General features: G+C 34.8%; 1 protein-coding gene across 1 annotated transcript in view; it reads left to right on the top strand.

Annotated features, from left to right (window-relative positions):
• The window catches only part of LOC144975900 (voltage-dependent calcium channel subunit alpha-2/delta-3-like), a 283,425-nt gene extending 267,296 nt beyond the window's left edge, over positions 1 to 16,129 (top strand). Inside the window, exons 22-34 of the mRNA XM_078920088.1 lie at positions 587 to 641; positions 3,182 to 3,279; positions 4,602 to 4,710; positions 5,641 to 5,718; positions 7,457 to 7,671; positions 9,025 to 9,203; positions 11,210 to 11,278; positions 11,959 to 12,029; positions 12,839 to 12,920; positions 13,804 to 13,856; positions 14,294 to 14,376; positions 15,001 to 15,220; positions 15,928 to 16,129. Coding sequence (XP_078776214.1) covers positions 587 to 641; positions 3,182 to 3,279; positions 4,602 to 4,710; positions 5,641 to 5,718; positions 7,457 to 7,671; positions 9,025 to 9,203; positions 11,210 to 11,278; positions 11,959 to 12,029; positions 12,839 to 12,920; positions 13,804 to 13,856; positions 14,294 to 14,376; positions 15,001 to 15,220; positions 15,928 to 16,129 — 1,514 coding nt within the window. The remainder of the gene's footprint in view (positions 1 to 586; positions 642 to 3,181; positions 3,280 to 4,601; positions 4,711 to 5,640; positions 5,719 to 7,456; positions 7,672 to 9,024; positions 9,204 to 11,209; positions 11,279 to 11,958; positions 12,030 to 12,838; positions 12,921 to 13,803; positions 13,857 to 14,293; positions 14,377 to 15,000; positions 15,221 to 15,927) is intronic.
• The last annotated feature ends 349 nt before the right edge of the window (positions 16,130 to 16,478 follow it).

The raw sequence follows: 16,478 nt of genomic DNA, 5'->3' as shown, positions 1-16,478 counted from the left end.
ACACATTCTGATCACAAGGCATATGAAAAGGGAATGAAAAGTTTTAGCCAGCATGAAGAATAAAAGTAATGATTTTCTTTGTTTAGAACCAAGATGGCCGCCGTTGCCGGGTGGCGTGACATCAGACTACTGAATCCTATTGGAATAAGTGTTTGACGATGCTCGCTCGATACACAACATTAATTCAGAACAGATGAGTGGAGCAGGCACTTATGTTGATAATAACAGAAAATGGAGAGAGCAGAAAAGTTCAAGACAATAGAGAATAAAAATCTCCCGGCGGTGAGGGCTCGAACCCACGACCTTTCTGATTCGACAATTCCGCCTGGACGTGAGATGGACGCTATGCAATCGACGCCATTCATGTTACTGTAGATCAGGGACCCTTTGCAAAGCGCTTTGACCACGGTTGATGGATATTGCGCTATATAAAAGCTCAAGATTTTTGTTTGTTTGTTGTTTTTTTATGCACCTTTGACGTATAATGACGATACAGAGCCCTGAAGACAGACATTTACTTATTCATAATTTTGATGGAAAGAATGAAGGCTACGTAATCACTGATAAAATCTTTTTCCACCTACAGATAATGTGACTGACGAGGAGTTACCGTATTCAATTTATCTGAGTTATTCCCCTTGGTAAGAATATCATATCATTTCCGTTAACGTGCTTTCAGATTAAATATACTACTGTATCAATTAACCTTTCTTAATGCATTTTCCAGTGACAAAACACATATTTAGTTCATGTTGACATTTAATTCAAATCATAATCAATTGATTTGTCCCATGTTGATTCCCCAAGACAGACACTTCCGTTAACCCTCTCCTTACCACCAACGACAAAATCGTAACATTTGTTACGACACAATATACATGTTTCTTATTCAGATTTATTTTGTACATCACAATGATCTTTGTTTAATTAATAAGAAAATAACGTTGTTTTGTAGAGAGATTGTTTGAGTTTAAAAACCCATTTTCTGCTGGGTAACCTTGCTATTTTTGGGAAAATACTGAAAATGATCGGTAAGGAGAGGGTCAAGATAAACATGAAAACCTACATTATGAGATAATACTAAAACTAGTTCTCGATATGCCTTATTATTATTATTATTATTATTATTATTATTATTATTATTATTATTATTATTATTATTATTATTATTATTATTATTATTATTATTATTATTTATTATTTTATTATTATTATTATTATATTATTATTATTTTTTATATTAGGGTGGGGGGGGGTGGAAGGCATGACTATCTAAGATAATAAGGCCGAGATGTTGCGACGTCACACCTTTCTCTTTTCCGGTTGAAAACTACTTTGAACTGTGTAACCAGTCCTCAGGTCAATGTAAAGCTGGTGAAAAGATTACATTGATCTATGTGCAAATATTTTTCAGTGTATGCATATCTTAACTATAATATTAATAATAATAAAATAATATATAATAATAAAATAATAATTAATAATAATAGTATAATACTAATAATATTAACAATAACAATAATAATAATAATAATAATAATAATAATAATAATAATAATAATAATAATAATAATAAATAATAATAATAATATAATAATAATAATAATAATAATAATAATAATAATAATAATAAAATAACAATAATAATAATAATAATAATAATAATAATAATAATAATAATAATAATAATAATAATAATAATAATAATAATAATAATAATATGATAATAATAATAATATAATAATAATAATAATAATAATAATAATAATAATAATAATAATAATAATAATAATAATATAATAATAATAATAATAATAATAATAATAATAATAATAATAATAATAAAAAAATAATAATATAATAATAATAATATATAATAATAATAATATAATAATAATAATAATAATAATAAATAATAATAATAATAATAATAATAATAATAATAATATAATAATAATAATAAGTTTATTGTATAGCCAATCGTTGACAAAACAGCTCTAAGACAACATGTAAAAAATTATGATTAAATACATGGTAGATACGTTAGTAACGACAGCATTCAATATAGATAAGAAATAAGTATCAATCTGAAACCAGAATATCATTGATAAGTATATATATAATAATATATATATATATATATAATTTAATGTGGTGTGTGTGATTTATATATATATATAATAATAAATATATATAATATATATATATAATATATATATATATATATATATATATTATGAGTGTTGGTGGTATTTAGTACGAGTGCTCGATAATGCTGGTTGAGCTAAAAAATATAAATTGTCACTCACATTTATGCAAACGAGTTTATGTGATTCGATGGTACGAAACCAGAAACGACGTCTTGGCATATAGTGATGACAATTTAAATCAATATATATTTATATATATATATATATATATATATATATATATATTTATATATATATATATATATATATCTAGTACACTGTAAGGCTGGTTTACACTTCCTATGAAATTGGAATATTTGTACTATTTGTATGTATGCACCACTGTGACTGTGATATAGACCGAGATCGATCCCCCTGAACCCCCTGTCCACCCAGCAGTGAATGGGTAGCTGAGGCTGTTAGATTTGGCGGAAAGTACTTTGGGATAGAGTAGCGTTCTATCCAAAGTGTAGCAAGAAATTACTATTGTACGTTTCACGCTATAGAAACCGGGACAAACTCCGGCTTCATAGGCCGAATGGCTCTGAAGGACTACAGAAGTGAGCAAGAACGAGATAAATGCAAGGGATATTCCGATTGGTTCATGCTTAGCACATCTCGAAGGATTAAATGAAATGGTTCAGGAGGTAAATGTCTTTTTTATTCCTTTATTTTTGTGCGGCTATGTGGTCTAGTGGTATGACACTGGCTTTCGGATCGGAAGGTCCTGGGTTCGAAGGGCGCGAAGTTGAGTCCTTGGAAAAGGCTCTTTACTCACATTCTCTCACCGTACTCGGGTGTAAAATGAGTACCTGGCCGTTAACAGCGTTGCCTTTGTCCAAAAAATTGTAATATCGCCTAACAGGCGTCATGTCCCGTCCTACATGTTAACTGTTACTGTTGACCAGGGACCCCTTGTAAAGCGTTTTGAGCACATTTAGTGGATATTGCCCGATATAAAGCTCAATTATTATTTTTTAATATTTTGACAGGATTTACTGTAAGGCCTTGAATGTTCGAGAAGGATACCAGGCGGTGAAACCGGTTGCCTTTCATTACTTTGCAGATCCAAACCTCTTGCGGGAAAAATGTACGTATAGTTTCAATCACGATTGTGAAAATGTTGCTGTTTGAAGCTCGAAGAAATAAATAACAATAGGGTATTGAATGGAAGTTTCAATGTAATTAATTTATCGTCTATTTTTTTCCTATAGTTATTAATGTCTCAATAATTTTGAAAGATTGGGACATCATGATTATGTCGAGATGACTGAGAACACGAAAAGTGAATTTGTAATGAAAATGATAAGAAATGTAATCTTCCACGGGTTTGTTTTTTGTTGTTGTTTTTTTTTTTTTTGTTTTTTTTTTGTTCATTTTTTTGTTTGTTTGTTTGGGGTTTTTTAAAATTTATTTATTTGTTTGTTTGTTTTGTTTTTTTTTGTTTTTTTTGTTGTTTTTTTTTTGTTTTTGTTTTTTTTTGCACTGTAAGAAATTCCCTTACATGGCGAAATGAAATCAAACCCACGTTTTATATTTGTAGCTATAAAATCCATTCTCAGCACCTAGTTTACCCGATGACAATGCTGCTTTGAGATGGTGGGTCATAAGTGTGGGATAGATAGATGTTAATAGAGATGAGTACAGCAAGTTTTTAGTTTATGCCCATTTTTGAAATCCGTCATACTCTTGAATAAAACAAATACGTATTTAAAATTTTGGACAGAAAACTCGTCCTTCAAACATCGACTGGTTTACAAAAAAAAAAAACAAAAAAAAAAAAACAACCCGCTTATTGGTAAAAAATTCTCAACCCTGGGTCCTCGTGATAACGGGGATAAACTCCGACTCGATGGGCCTTACGAATTTTAATTTTTAAAAAAACTTAAAGTCGCAAGCAAATCATTTTTTTTTTAAATGTAGCAGATTTTTTTTTCCAAATTTTGTGATGTACAGAGGATCCTCAATAAATTGTGCGGCTATGTGGTCTAGTGGTATGACACTCGCTTTCGGATCGGAAGGTCCTGGGCTCGGCGCATAGTTGAGTCCTTGGAAAAGGGTCTTTACTCACATTCTCTCACCGTACCTGGCCGTTAACAGCGTTGTCTTTGTCCGAAAAATTGTAATATCGCCTAACTGGCGTCATGTCCCGTCCTACATGTTAAATGTTGCTGTTGACCAGGGACCCCTTCTGAAGCACTTTGAGCACGTTTAGTGGATGTAATATATAAAGCTCAAAGCTCAATTTTAAAGATAATAGTTCACTGTTTCATAAAATATGTGACGAGGATTAAAGTAAGAATCACAAAAATTAAACATTTCTGATCAGTTAAAATCTCTTTTTTATATAAATGGCGCAATGTCACATAAACAGTTTTGTTATTTTGTTTGTTTTTGTTTTGTTTTTAACAGGTGGTGAGACACTTGCCCAACACATGCTGAAGGACATAACTATCGTCAAAAAGTACTTTCGGGCCTGGGCTGGCTCCCGACGTCTACACTCGCCTAAATACAAATACATGTAAGTAAATCTTTTTTTTTTAATTATGCCCTTCCGCCAAGACATCATAAGATATCGTCGCCTATAAATAATAGATAATTCATCAAACAATATGTCAGATGTCAATAGGATCCACCCATGTTGGGTAAGTGAGCAAATTGGGGGTTAATAATATTACCCAAGGAAAAAAAAACGAAAGTGCCTGAAGCGGGGTTCGAAACCGGGACCTTCCGGGTCACAGTAAAATGCCTTAACCACTCGGCCACAGGTGTCCATGTCGGTGCCACACCACGGAGGCTGTTATTTGGCATTCGTACGTGCGAACTTATGGTAGGACACTCGCCTTCGGATCGGAAGGTGCTAGTTTCGAGTCCCGATTTGAGCAGCTTCATAGTTGAGTCCTTGGAAAAGACTCCTTACTCACATTCTCTCACCGTAATCAGGTGTAAAAGGCGTTTCGTGTCTGTCGGGGGGAAAATTGTAATATCTCCTAATAGGCGTCATGTCTCGTACTATGCGTCGTCGTGTGGATATTGCGCGATTTAACCCTCTCATCACCAACTATAGGAAAATCGTCACATTCGTTACGATACAACCAACATTTTTCTTATTCAAATTTCTTTTGTACGTCATAAAATTTAAAGAAAATGAACAGTGTGTTGAAGAGCATGTTTTGCTAAAGAAATTATTTATCGCAAGAACTAACTGCTATTGTGTTTGAGTGATAGGAAATCTATTTTTGTGTTAGTTGGGTGTGAAGTTTTGGGGGAAATCCTGAAAATGGCTGTAAGGAGAGGCTTAAAAAAGCCAAGAAAGCTCAAAGCTCAAGCTCAAGACATGCCTTATCCATCTTCATCTTCTAAGGGTTACCATTTTAATCAAGCAACCAAAACCTCTAAGTAACTCATTCATTGTCATGAATCAATATTATTATATATTTTTACATTACAGAAAGGAGTACGACAAATGTTCAAGCAAGAAATCCACAATCACCAAAATGGCGTGCACCCAAAAAGTTCATTACCGGAGGTAAGAGCCAAACAGTTTCCATATAGAGAGAAAGAGATTGACGTTTCTCAGCTCTATATTCGTGTATTTAGACCGCCATCTTATCGCTTACTTAGATCTCACCAAATTATATCAATCAGACAATAAGCGTTTAAGATTACACATAGTTTAATTTTTGGTGGTATTGTATGGTGCATTTCATCTGGCGGGCAGATGTGAGTATTTTACTTAAATATATAGCATTAATAGAGAACAATGATTGTGCAGTGCTTTATTCTGAAAAACAAAAAACAAAAACAATGTTTCATTCTGGACAGAAATCTCTTACATCATCATCGATGCACAATTATGACACTCAGTGTGCTACACTCTTTCAACCTTTCACCTCTTTGAAGTCTCAGGTTTGGAACTTTTTGACAGGCAGGTGGTCATTCTGGTTAACTGACATTTGAATTAAAGGTTTTCTGACCAAATTGCAAAAGAAAAGCGTTTTCATAAAGTAAGGCTGGAATGGAGGACAGCCCGAAGGGTTGTAATTTTACTATCAAATTAATATATAATATGATTGGTTACCAGCATTTATATTTTTTCAGATTTTATATGAGTTCTTATTGTGTATGGGTTTTTTTTATCCAACCTTTCAATCATCAACTCCTTTAATATAATAGGTTTTTTTTTCAATTACAAATTTTATAAATAATTTTTAAATTATTTATTCTTCCAAATACCTCCGATCTTTTCATATTTTTCTAATTAACTCTTGTCAAATCTGTTCTTCCAAATAGCTACGGCCTTTCCATGATGCAATAATCTTGTAAAAACTTTGTTATCCAAACATCTCCCAACATTTCGTAATGATGATAATATACTGAACTCCTATAAAAATCTGTTTTCCAAATAGCTCTTGCCTTTTGATTATATAACTCATTTACACTTGAAAATAAATAAATTTCCCTTTATTTATGTCATAGGGGAAAATTATCTCTAGGGTCTATCCCAAGGGAAGACTAGAATAACCCAGTCGTCACCCGCAGTGCAGCGCCGCATATTGAGCTAGGGCCACACAGTTCATCCGCCGAATTTCGATTTTCGACTGCCATCTGAATCGCCATCCATTTTGTCTTTTTCTCATTCAAATTAATCAATAACAACTGATAAAAACCCTTGTTGGGCGCTTCCCGCTTCCCGTGGTGGACCAAACATCTCAATTGGATTCAGTAGTCTGATGTCACGCCGCCCGGCAATGGCGGCCATCTTGGTTCTAAACAAAGAAAATCCTTACTTTTTATTCTTCATGTTGGCTAGAACTTTTCATATGTCTTGTGACCAGAATGTGTAAAAGTTAAAACATGATCAAATTTATGTTCTTTTCCCCTCTGGATACCCTTTATGCTCCCCGGAGAACTATTTCATACTGGCGTCCGCCATTGTTCCGATAGTTTAGAGCCAGTGTTACTATGTCACCATGCGTCATTAGGAAGGAAGTGACGTTACGACTGTTGAAGAGTATTCAGCCTCTGCTACTTGGCCTTCCTCTCTTTTTGTTTCACCCGAGGATTCCCCATGAAAGCTTGGCGTGTGATGCTGGATACAATCTTCCTAAGGGTGTGCCCAATACTGACTCACTTATACCTTCAGATCTGCCGCTCGACCAACCAGCGCCTTGTTGATATAATATGACTTATTCAATTAATTCAATTTTTATTTTTCATAAGATAAGAAAAAAATCTAAATATCTATCTATTTTTTTTCCAAACAGCTTCGGAATTGAACTTCTCTGGGTCGGGACCCGATCTGGTATCACACAACATTTGATAACAATTCAAAAACCGGAAGTGAAGGTATCGGAGATTGAGAGTAAATACACAAGAGAACACACCCAAACAGTGAAAAGTGTGTACTATCAACGGGCTGTGTCGCTATGGGAGAAAGGTTACAAGTACGTCTTCACGGGACCAGTGTCCACGATACAAAGTAAGCGGTAGTAATGTTCTTTACTTTAATATGTATGACGCACCGCCTCGCACTGGTATTTATATTTCCAAGTGAATCGGATACAGAAAACAAATTGAGTTATATAGGTACTTGAGCTTGAGTCGGAGCTTTTATATAGCGCAACATATACTAAACGTGCTCAAAGCGCTTTATATATCATACAGATCAAGTCAGGTATTTTATCATTCCGTTTGGGTTCAGCTCCTAACTATATTCAGCAAATTGAGTCTTTAAGGAAAACGGCTTCATCACATTCTCTCACTGCACTCAGTTTGAAATGAGTACCTAGTCGGTAAAGGCATTGTCGATGGCGACAAAATTATAATGGCGCTTTACAGCCGTCATGTCTCGACCTGCATGTTAGGAGTTGCTATTGGAGTGGGACCCATTGTAAAGCTTTTTATGCTCATTGACGGATATTTCCCTATATTAAATCTCAAAATAATAAAAATGGAGCAACTCTAATGCTTGTATGTGTTTTGTGATGCAGTCGAGTGTCCACCTTGTGAAGAATATATAATCATTGAACTGTCCCAACTATTGGGTAACCTCTGTGGCGTATTGATATCACGACTGACCGGTAATCAGGACGTCTGAGGTTTGATTCCAAATGAAATGAAATGAAAATGAAATGAAATGAAATGAAATTCCCTGTATTCATCCCTATGGGGAAATTTGTCTTTAGGGTATATTCCAAGGGAAGACAGTAATAACCCATGTGTCAGCCGCAGTGCAGCGCCGCAAAGTGAGCTAGGGTGATGTGACTTGCTGAAGGCCACACAGCGCGGCGGATGATCGAACTCGGTACCTTTTGATTACGAATCAAAGACCGTACCGCTGAACCAGTCTGTCCCATGAGGCAGGCTGATTTTGGTGATGTTTTGTTTTTTCTTGTATTCTTCCTTTTCAGAACTTTATCTTAGACCAGTGCCAATCCCTTAATCTGTTACCAAAATAATAATCGCGTTCTCTTTATATCGCATGCTTTGGGGCAGCGTGGCTCAGCGGTACGGTCTTTGCTTCGTACCCAAAAGGTAACGAGTTCGATCACCCGCCGCTGCGTTGTGTGGCCTTGAGCAAGTCACCTAGCCCTAGCTCACTTTGCGGCGCTGCACTGCGGCTGACGCCTGGGTTATTCCAATCTTCCCTTGGAATAGACCCTTGAGACAAATTTCCCCTATGGGATGAAAAAAGGGAATTTAATTTATTTATTTATTTTATTTTTTTTTAATTTATTTATTTTTTTATAATTATTATTTATTTATATCGCATGCATATATTTTGTGATGCAAATAAAGATTACGTTTATTTCCTTTGTACTCTTTATTGCAGAAGAATTTGAATTCAATAACTCGCTAGTGACAATCGCCCACGTAGAAATTGTTGGGCTAAAACCTCAAGTGCCTGCAGCTGTCGTTGCCTTCCAAATGAAATACAATAACTTTTATAATACCTTTGTCAAATACACCTTCCATTGCCATGTTTGCTCATATACCTGTAAAGATACTGAGGTAGGTTTATTAGAAATGTTATGATGTACACAATCTTAGCTTTACTGTGATAAATACCTTATAGATTGTATACGCTTGGCTAAGAAGCTCACAACATTGTCATCCGGAAATATAACGAACTAACACACAAAACTATGTGTAACCATGAACTTTTATAGTCTGGTTAATACATTTTAATGAGAATTACTCATAAACATGGATGCCAAAAACAATAACAAAGACCCGAGTGACCTCATCTTCATTCTATCTATATTTCATGGAAAAAAAACAATATTTACGTTGTTATTTATGACAAAATTTTTGATAATTTTTTAATTTTATCTCTATATCCAAAATCACATTAAGATCTTTTGGCCAGAAAACTCTCCCTTTTAATATATTTGGAAAAAAAACTTGAGCTTTTATATAGCGCGATATCCACTAAACGTGCTCAAAGCGCTTTACAAGGGGTCCCTGGCCAACAGCAACACAAAACATGTAGGACGAGACATGACGCCTGTCAGGCGATATTACAAATTTTTTGGACAGAGACAACGCTGTTAACGGCCAGGTACTCATTTTTACACCTGAGTACGGTGAGAGAATGTGAGTAAAGAGCCTTCTCCAAGGACTCAACTATGCGCCATGCGAGGCTCGAACCCAGGACCTTCCGATCCGAAAGCGAGTGTCATACGACTGGACCACATAGCCGCACGATGGACATGACCCCCATTTTGTCAAAAATTCTCAAACCTGATGATTCATCTGAGTCATTTAACCCTCTCCTTACCGAGCCTTTTCAGTATTTTCCCAAAATGACAGGCTTACCTAGCAGAAAAATTGATTTTTAAAACTCAAACAAGCTCTCTACAAAACATATTCATGTTCTTATTAATTAAACAAAGATCATTCTTCAAAGTTTGTGATTTACCAAATAAATCGGAATAAGAAAAATGTATATTGTGTCGTAACAAATGTGACGATTTTGATGTAGGTGGTAAGGAGAGGGTTACATTGATCGATATTTGAAAGAGTTTACCGGCTCAAATTTTAATAACGCCATCTTATCAGACCATGGCAGTACACGAATTGGGCAAAATTGAATATTTCTCCTCTTTAGTTTTTACATTTGCCATTTTCCCCCAAAAAAATGACTCATTATAGACATTAAAACAGTTCCTATCTACAAAATGTCCATACCATGAATTACTTCATATTAATTTGGTAATATTTGCCCGCAAAAGATTTATAATGTTATATTATTATAAGGGTGATAATTCTGTTATATCTAATTTATATATATCATTGTTGAGTTACATCCCTTAATATTTACATAGCCAGGATTAACCAAAAAGATAAACGGTTGAATTGAATTCCAAATGAATCTTGTTGGGTTTTTTTCACATAGACCAGATAATTTGTAATTCAATTACCGTTTTATAAAATGGCCATTAGCTTGTCAACATTTTTCCACGGTGAGACTTTTAGAGGTCTCGTGCTTAATAACTGTTGGATGTAGGAAATAAACGATTTGTGGCGAGAATCACAATAATGTTTCCTTTTCAAATGATAACAGTGCATAATATATCTAGCTAATGCAATTCATTAGGATTTGATTATATTTCAGCACTGAGATTATTTTATTATAGACCGACTTTTTTATTCAAAGGGCGGTAATTCTGTCATATTTCATAATTTAAAATCTATTATTGAGTTACATCCCCTGATTTTTGCATAACGTGGATAAGTCAAAATTATATAAACGGCTATTTGAATTTTAGTCGTATTTTTTCCACCTTCGTCAGAAAATTTGTGATTCAAATATCGATTCATCAAACTGACAACCAGTTGTCAAAAAATGACAAGCCGTGAAGCTTTTTAAATCTCGTGTTTAATAACTTTCGGCATTTATTTATCAATTTGTGAAGTGAAAATTCTCTGACCAAATTTTAAAATAATCTTTTTGGCCAAAGTATAACAGTACGTATTGTATTTAATCCAATTCAACATGATCTATTTCATTTCAGCACTTTGATTGTTTCATTATCGACAACAATGGCTACGTATTGGCAACAAACAATCCAGATATGAACGGGGTAAGTGGGACAAATTGAAACAAAAGGTCAAAGCTCTTTATATATCATACAGTTCAAGTCAGGTATTTGACCATTCCGTTTGGTTCAGCTCCTAACTATATTCAGCAAAATTGAGTCTTGGGGAAAACAGCTCCTTCCCATTCTCTCATTGCACTCATTTTAAAATGAGTACCTAGCCGGTAATAAATATTGGACATTATTTTATTTACATTTAATTATGATTAATGGGCATCCGACCAGGTCATTGCTTCCTCGGGCATTGCGTTCTTTTTTATTTGGTGTCCAGTAGAATGCCATTAGTAATGAGATATGTAGTTCCCTGGTACGAATTCTAATGTGGGTTGAGCAAAGTTGGAAGGCTTTGAAAAAGACTTCTTCCTGTCATTCTTTATTCGCACTCAGATGTCAAATGAATTCCTGGCTGCTAACAGCGTTGTCTCTGTGGCCAAAACAAATGTAACATCGTTTCATAAGCATAATATTTCGTCCTAGATTGGAAACGTTGCTGTTGGCTTGAGACCACGTGTCAAGTCCTTTGAAAATGTTTACTTGGTTTTGCGCTATACAGAAAGCTCATGTTTTATGTATTAAATAGGTAATTGTTTAAAACTAAAAACCGCAAATGATGAGGGTGTTTAAAAGCTTCTAACATTAATTAATCTGTATATTTTACTTTCCAGACTAGCCTTTTCCTAGGAGAAACTCAGGGAGTTCTCATGAGGGCCATGGTAGATGAAAGCATATTTGAAGAGTAAGTTAAAAAAGCGTTAAGCACATTTAGTTTAGTAGATATTGTGGTATTCAAAATAAGAATAATTGTATTTAATTTCCTAGGCTTGATTATCGATATATAAGAAACTTAGGTAAACTTTTGAGAATGTGTTTCACCACCTAATCAAAAGAAACACAGCAGCTAGAAGGGTACGATAAACGTCTTCACGCCACTCTAGTATTTTCTAAACTATAAAAGATACGAAATTGACAAAGCATCAAAGCAAAGCTCAGTTCATTTCCTATCCGATAGGCGTCAAGACTTTTCACGCATACCTACTAAAATTCAATCTTAATAGTAACTTTTATAATCTGAGTAAAGATTGAAGCCTTCATTGACGAGAATGATTTTTATTTTTCAAACTTTAAAAAATGATAATTAAAACTGCATTGCCTTTTCATTTTTCAATTATTTTGTGGTTGGAGATTGTTTTTAAGATTTGCCTCATTATAGGATGACCTTGCCAAGGCTGTTCATGGAGCGCCAAATGTTAAATCAAAGCTGAAACTTTAGCTTTTTACAAAAACATATTTTTAAGACTGTTCCAATGATTTACATTTATTTGATATTGATGTGTTTTTTTCTTTTGAGCAATGACTGAAAGTGTGTCTGTTTGTATGTGTGTGTGTGTGTGTGTGTGTGTTTGTGTGTGTGTGTCTGTGTGTGCCTGTGTGTGTGAGAGAGAGAGAGGGAGATAGACAGAGAGAGAGAGAGAGAGAGAGAGAGAGAGAGAGAGAGAGAGAGAGAGAGAGAGATTATCATTTATAATTATTATTCTTCATTCCCAGGATACAACTCACGGATTTTCAGAGCACTTGCCTGTCAAAGATTTTGAGCGGACAGGATAACGCATCCAATTTCATGTATAACGTAAGGATGTAATTGTTATTCTATTATTATTGTTATAAAAATTTCAAAGCAGTTTTAATTGCCGGGAGCTAATTCCAAAGACGCCCCCCACTTACATTGCAAAAAGTATATAGATACGTCGTTTTTTTTTTTGCGTTGAATTATTGTTTTAGATAAGTTTTAAATATCCAAAGAAACAAATTGGCCTCGGGTGTTACAATCCTAACGAAATTAAGTCCCTAGTTGTAGACACACTTTTAATCCAAGTGGCCAACCATGTATATTTATTGTTTTTAACCAGTTAAAAGTCGTGCTCTGGACAGGCATGCATTATAAGATTTAGCCAGAAAACTCGCCCTTCAAATATCAATCGATTTAGATAACCCTCATCTTGGTTAAGACTCTCAAACCTGGTGCCGCTCGAGCTCTGCTAACCTCATAATATTTTAAAGGCAACATTCTCTTTGTTTGCTCATCGGATCATGTCCGGGTATAAGCTAAATCTTCATTAGCCCCGTGGCTTTTAGGAATTAGTTTTATCACAGAGAGTTGCAATGAAATGTTTAAGTAACTTACATACTTACTTACTTTTCCCAACCAGCGACCACCTGAGCTCTAGCCCTTCGGGCTTGTGCCATGACGTAGAAGTTAGACGTCTTTTGTAGTTGTTCCAGGTGACTATAAAGTGTGTTACTGATGCTTGTATTTGGTGGGAGGAATGTGCATCTCAGGTCTTCAAGAGGTTGACATTCAAGAAAGTGGTGTGTTACTGTTTCATTGGGGTGTTGACATAGGGGGGCAGGAAGGGGATGTGTCTTTTGTAATTTTGCTTAAATTAAGTAACTAAAACAAGTTCAATTGATTGATATCATAGATAACGTTTTTCAATTTTTATTCTCAACAGCCTCTGCAACTCCTGAGCAAGTTTTTGGTTTGGTTTGCCACAGAGCTGATAATGTAAGTTCCTTTTTAGTTATAACCAAACAAAAATGACGAATATTGAAAAGGTTCATAATGCTGAGTGTCTAATAGCTATTCTGCAGATCTGGTTGTGTAGCAACGATTTATCTAGAAGCAAAAATTGATTTTGTAATTCAAAATATGAAAATGGGGTTATGATTTTATTAATGTTTGGAAGACAATTTGTAAAAATTGATAAATCTTAAAGCCTTCTTTATTTGGTCATTTCTGCAAAAAGACCGGTTTTAGCATCTGTTTCACCCAGCATAAATGAGTTTTGAGACAGTCGGCTACAATAATTAATATTGATAAGTATATACATTCGTTCAATTGTTTGGGATTTTTTTTTAACGGGTGACCGGACAGTCTCTCAAACCCTTAATGGATTGGATAAAGGGATATCATAAAATTATTCTTTCTACATTTCTTGGCAGATTTATGTCCCAGCTGACGGTGATGACATGGAATGGTATAACAGGCGTCTTAGGATTTGATGAGACGTTATCGGAGAATGGAGGTATTGAATAGAATAAATTACAACTGGAGATATGAGATGAAATAAAACCCGTTGATGAAAAATGTCTTCGTATGAATAATGATAATGATGATTGTGACAATGATGATGACGATGATGATGATGATGATGATGATGATGATGATGATGATGATGCTTTTGATACTGGAAGTGTTGGCACCACTGATGGCAGTCATAGTAGTTGTTGTAGTAGTAGTAGTAAAAGTAGTAGTAGTAGTAGTAGTAGTAGTAGTAGTAGTAGTAGTAGTAGTAGTAGTAGTAGTAGTAGTTGTTGTTGTTGTTGTTGTAGTTGTTTATGTTGTTGTTGTTATTGTCGTTGTTGTAGCAGTAGTATATAAAGGAAGAATTAGTGATTGCAGTTGTCGATACATGCAACGCATTATTTAAAAAGAAATCTTTTTTAAAATTTCAAAATGGATACCTCAAGAAGTCGGCACTCTTCGCTCTGCATTCAGGAGAACACAACACTTTTCCATGTTAGTTACAAACGAATTTTTAGTATCTAATTATTTAGTTATCTTTCCCAAATGGCGATGTCTAAATGGATTTTTTAAACATAAAGTCATGTTCTTTATTTTTCTATTTTTTTTTGTCACAATCATATAGAGTGCGGTCAGTGGATCCCAGAGGCGTATGCCAGGTACCTGTTTTGTGGCTTCGTCATCAAGAGGGCCACGGGAGAGAAGAAGGCAGCTAGCTTCATAACACAGAGACGACCGTGTGAGCAACGCGTCACAAGATTCAATATCAATTTAGATGCCTTGAAGAAAAGAAAGATCAGGAGCTCCATCCAGTCCTGTGCTACTCAATGTAGGGAAAATAAGCCGTAAGTATTCGTGCCGGTTAGTTAAATGAACTCCCCTGTTTAAAAGAAAAACTACTCTGCGATAGGGGAGACAACTCCTTTGTTTGATTTTGATGTGTAATATTAATTGAGTAGTGGCCCCTTATTTTGTGTTGTGATTGGAGGATTTCGGTCATGGAGGAACGAAGACCGTTGAGAGGTTGATTTTAAAAAATAAGATTAGTTTGAGATCGAAGCTGTTGTGAGGAGAAAGCAGACATCTAATGTTTTGAATTTGAATAAAATATGAAGAGAAACATTTGAATTATAATTCGTCGTTTATTACGCACACTATAGGTCTAAATGAATTCTATATATAATATGTGGTCTTTTCGAATGACACTCGCCTTTGAATCTAAAGGTATAGGGTTCGAGTGACGCTCTGAATAGCGCATAATTGAGTCCTTGGAAAAAGTTCTTTACTCACATTCTCTCACCATACTCAGGTGTAAAATAATGACTACCCGTTAACAGTGCGTCTCTGACCACCGCTTACCGGGCGTCATGACTTGTTCTTCATGGTAAATGTTGGTGTTGGCTAGATTAGGGACCCCTTGTAAAGCGCTTTGAGCAGATTTAGTGGATATTGCGCTATGCAAACGCTCGTGGGTTATTTTTTACTTATTATAATAGGCAATAAACGTTTTAGGAATGAGTTGACATATCTTTTCTTTTCTGTTCATTTTCAGTTCATATCAAATCAAAAGGTTGAATCAGTCCAACCTATTTTTCGTGGTGGCAGACTCAAACTGTCGGTGTGACAAGCCACCGGCCTTTACCGCCAATTATTACTATGGCGACGATGAGGAGGATGAAGAAAGTGAGAAAGACGATCTCGAGAAGTACAAGTTCAGCATGAAACCAAAAGAGAGAACTTATATCCTTTTATAAAGTTTGATATATAGTTTCCCTAATGTGACCATAGACTCAAAATTGACGAAGATAGTAGTAGTAGTAGTAGTAGTAGTAGTAGTAGTAGTAGTAGTAGTGATAGTAGTAGTAGTAGTGATAGTAGTAGTAGTAGTAGTAGTAGTAGTAGTAGTAGTAGTAGTATAGTAGTAGTAGTAGTAGTATTAGTGATAGTAGTAGTAGTAGTAGTAGTAGTAGTAGTAGTAGTAGTAGTAGTAGTAGTAGTAGTAGTAGTAGTAGTAGTAGTAGTAGTAGTAGTAGTAACATATGGCTACACCTCCAAATTCATTTCGTCAACCCAGCTTCGGAAGTCTTCCTCCGTCCTATGAAC

This window comes from Berghia stephanieae, chromosome 6, assembly GCF_034508935.2.
Source record: "Berghia stephanieae isolate SIO BIC M18660-M18661 chromosome 6, UCSD_Bste_1.3, whole genome shotgun sequence".
NCBI classification, from domain to species: Eukaryota; Metazoa; Mollusca; class Gastropoda; order Nudibranchia; family Aeolidiidae; genus Berghia; species Berghia stephanieae.
This window is presented reverse-complemented; position numbering and strand designations above follow the sequence as displayed.